This window comes from Myotis brandtii, unplaced genomic scaffold (assembly GCF_000412655.1).
Source record: "Myotis brandtii unplaced genomic scaffold, ASM41265v1 scaffold1510, whole genome shotgun sequence".
NCBI classification, from domain to species: domain Eukaryota; kingdom Metazoa; phylum Chordata; class Mammalia; order Chiroptera; family Vespertilionidae; genus Myotis; species Myotis brandtii.
The window spans coordinates 148,973-149,288 of record NW_005355462.1 but is presented as its reverse complement, the minus strand read 5'-3'; the positions used below and the strand labels follow the sequence as shown (position 1 = coordinate 149,288).

The window sequence follows — 316 nt, the reverse complement described above, 5'->3', positions numbered from 1 at the left end:
ACCGCGTGCGCTTCTCCGACGAGGGCGGCTTCACCTGCTTCTTCAGAGACCACGGGCAGCAGGAGGAGGCGGCGCTGGAGCTGAAGGTGGAAGGTGGGTGCCCCCCGACACGCACCTGGCCGGCAGACCCTCCGGCTTTTCTTTCTTTCTTTTTTTTAATTTTTATTTTCATTTACCACGGGCAGCAGGAGGAGGCGGCGCTGGAGCTGAAGGTGGAAGGTGGGTGCCCCCCGACACGCACCTGGCCGGCAGACCCTCCGGCTTTTCTTTCTTTCTTTTTTTTAATTTTTATTTTCATTTTTTTCTTTCTTTTTTT

At 54.1% G+C, this 316-nt stretch overlaps 1 protein-coding gene across 1 annotated transcript in view; it reads left to right on the top strand.

The window, feature by feature from the left end:
• The window catches only part of MOG (myelin oligodendrocyte glycoprotein), a 14,212-nt gene that overhangs the window by 1,212 nt on the left and 12,684 nt on the right, over positions 1 to 316 (top strand). The window contains exon 2 of the mRNA XM_014535819.1: positions 1 to 93. Coding sequence (XP_014391305.1) covers positions 1 to 93 — 93 coding nt within the window. The remainder of the gene's footprint in view (positions 94 to 316) is intronic.